This window comes from Lycium ferocissimum, chromosome 5, assembly GCF_029784015.1.
Source record: "Lycium ferocissimum isolate CSIRO_LF1 chromosome 5, AGI_CSIRO_Lferr_CH_V1, whole genome shotgun sequence".
In the NCBI taxonomy this organism is placed as follows: domain Eukaryota; kingdom Viridiplantae; phylum Streptophyta; class Magnoliopsida; order Solanales; family Solanaceae; genus Lycium; species Lycium ferocissimum.
In genome coordinates, this window is record NC_081346.1 from 70616736 (window position 1) to 70619308 (window position 2573).

Consider the following 2573-nt stretch of genomic DNA (forward strand, 5'->3'; position numbering starts at 1 on the left):
GCGTCCTGTCCTGTCCTTATTATGTTATGCATTCCAGTAAAGGCTCATAGATAGATATGTACAGCTAGATGTTCTGTGACCTTCTCGGTCCCTCTTGTGTTGTATCATTGTTTTGGTAGCCTTGTCGGCTTGAGTACTTGAGACCAGTTTGATGGCATGTATATGTATATATCTTTTGGGCTTGTGTCCCTTATAGATTATGGCCTTTAATAGTTAGCATTATGGCCTATTCAGGTATGGATATGAGATGCATGTACATGTTGTGGTGCTCTGTAGGTTAGCTCCGGGTGCCCGTCATGGCCCTCCGGTTGGGTCGTCACACACGTGCCCCGAAATTAATACTCCCTCTGTCCCATATTACTTGGCCACTTTCCCTTTTGCACACTCCTTAAGAAATTATAAATAAAAGTATTTCACTATCTTACCCCTATCTCTATCCAATAAATACATTCTAATCAATATTGAGGTAAGATGAGAAAAGATTTAATTAATTTTATCTTGGTTTTGTAAATGAACAAGTAATTTGGGATATATATTTTTAGTAATATGGCGGAATATGGGACGGAGGAGTATGTAAATTCGCCCTGGTTCTAGCAATAGAATTATGTTATTCCATTATTAGAGCACCAAGAAATGTTACCTCAAAGTGTAATTATGGTACCAAACCGAGATATGCTCTCTCTAGGATTCAATACCCAAAGTTTTCAAATGTATTTTTTGCCTGAAAGGTCCACTTATCCGACGCATCTACAATGTATCTAATGAATGTAAATAAATTTTTTTGTTTGATTTTAACTTAATAAAACTTACAAGTAAATTATTGTGTTTCGGGTACCGTTTTACCTCTCAAAGGTAGTGTATTGCATCCTCTAAAACTACTTTGTAGTGTATGTGGTTTCGATAAACATAATATATATATATATATATATATATATATATATATATATATATATATATATATATATATATGGGTGTGTTAAGAAAAAGCGTCACAATTTGATATAGGTAAAATGTTGAAATTTAAAAAGAAATATTCTGCATCATGCTTAATGGAGCCACATTCGTGTTTGAAATTATCATTTGAATTTATATGTTTTGCTCGAAGAATAATCTAAATTATTGAAGTCATATTATGTACGTATATGTATAATTTGAATGATAACAATTCAATATTTACGTTCTTATTGCACAGAAACTAAAAACCCATTCCTTTTCATGATGAGCAACAATAATATAGATTGATCTCGAAAGAGAAAAAAGTTACGCCATAACTAAAAATGAAGATTATGCATTCAAATAACTAACTCCATACATCGTTCAAGACCATGAATATATCTTTATAAAGGAATAATACATGTATAATAGCCCCTACTTTGAAAATTCACTTTAATATTCTTTGCACATATAAATGCTTTAGAATTTTCAAATATTTAGCGGTTTTAAAGACATTTCATACCCCTAAGTGCAGAAACAATGTCCATCTTCACACTTGGCAGCATAAGTAAATGCATAACAATGATAATAATAATAATCTAAAATTTGGCTCGTAATATAGCATTTGTCGTGGGGCATCATTATTAACGTCACATGCGTCAATCAGACAGGTTGATTTAAGCAAATGTCCTTTTGTTTAGGCCACCATATAAATATTGTCCTTTTTTTTTTTTGGTACATTAATAGCCTTAAATCCTGTCAGAAATAATCATATTCGAGTTTAATGTTCGCTCATGTCGGACGAAATATTTAGAATGTCATCTATTAATTTCAATAACTTACAAAGTTTTAGAGTGATCTAACATTTTCTTGTAAATTTTCAATTTGTTTAAAAGGAACATTTATACATAATTAAGCTTATTATAACCTTTACATAGGTCTCATTGCCCTTTCAATATGTAATAATATAGCAAGAATTAAAAATATAAATAGACTTTTTATTTAACCAATTAATTTGATATTACAACATGACTCACAATTTTTTTTTTTTAAGAAAAAATTAATGACACAACTTAATTTTTATTTTTCAGCCAAAAGTCATAAGTTGATCACTTTCGACTTGTTACTATTTTATTTCTACTCTTTTTGTAATCCCTAAAATACTCTTTAGAACACAAAATCCCTAAGTCCTTGCTATCATTCGTCTTTTTCATTTTCATGTAAAATCCTTTTTAATATTGCAGCCTAGCTTGCACTTCGATTTCACAGTGCAAACAAAAAAGAGAGAGATACAAAGAGATCCTTTGAACATTTGAAAGGATGACTGATGATAATACAACATTTCCTGTACAAATTTTGAGGTGAAGCTAGTTTTTCCCTCATTGGAGAAATGTTCTAAATACATATTTACACAAAGTCTATGCCAATAGGTCATAACTAAATAGATCATTTTTCTTTCATATCGTCGTCATCCAAAGCAGTTTTCTTGTAGATCGGACACACGTTCTTCATCAACAACCATTTTCTTATGCACCCCACATGAAAATCATGGCTGCACGATTTCAGCGTCCTGACAGCATCCATGTTCACATGCTCTTCCTGTCAAACGCAATCACATACAGAGTCCACTTGTTAGAATT

At 31.6% G+C, this 2573-nt stretch overlaps 1 protein-coding gene across 1 annotated transcript in view; it reads right to left on the minus strand.

Moving 5' to 3' along the window:
* Positions 1-2022: 2022 nt before the first annotated feature.
* LOC132057271 (probable E3 ubiquitin-protein ligase HIP1) overlaps positions 2023-2573 on the minus strand; it is a 57695-nt gene continuing 57144 nt past the window's right edge. The window contains exon 3 of the mRNA XM_059449793.1: positions 2023-2532. Coding sequence (XP_059305776.1) covers positions 2380-2532 — 153 coding nt within the window. The 3' untranslated portion in view covers positions 2023-2379. The remainder of the gene's footprint in view (positions 2533-2573) is intronic.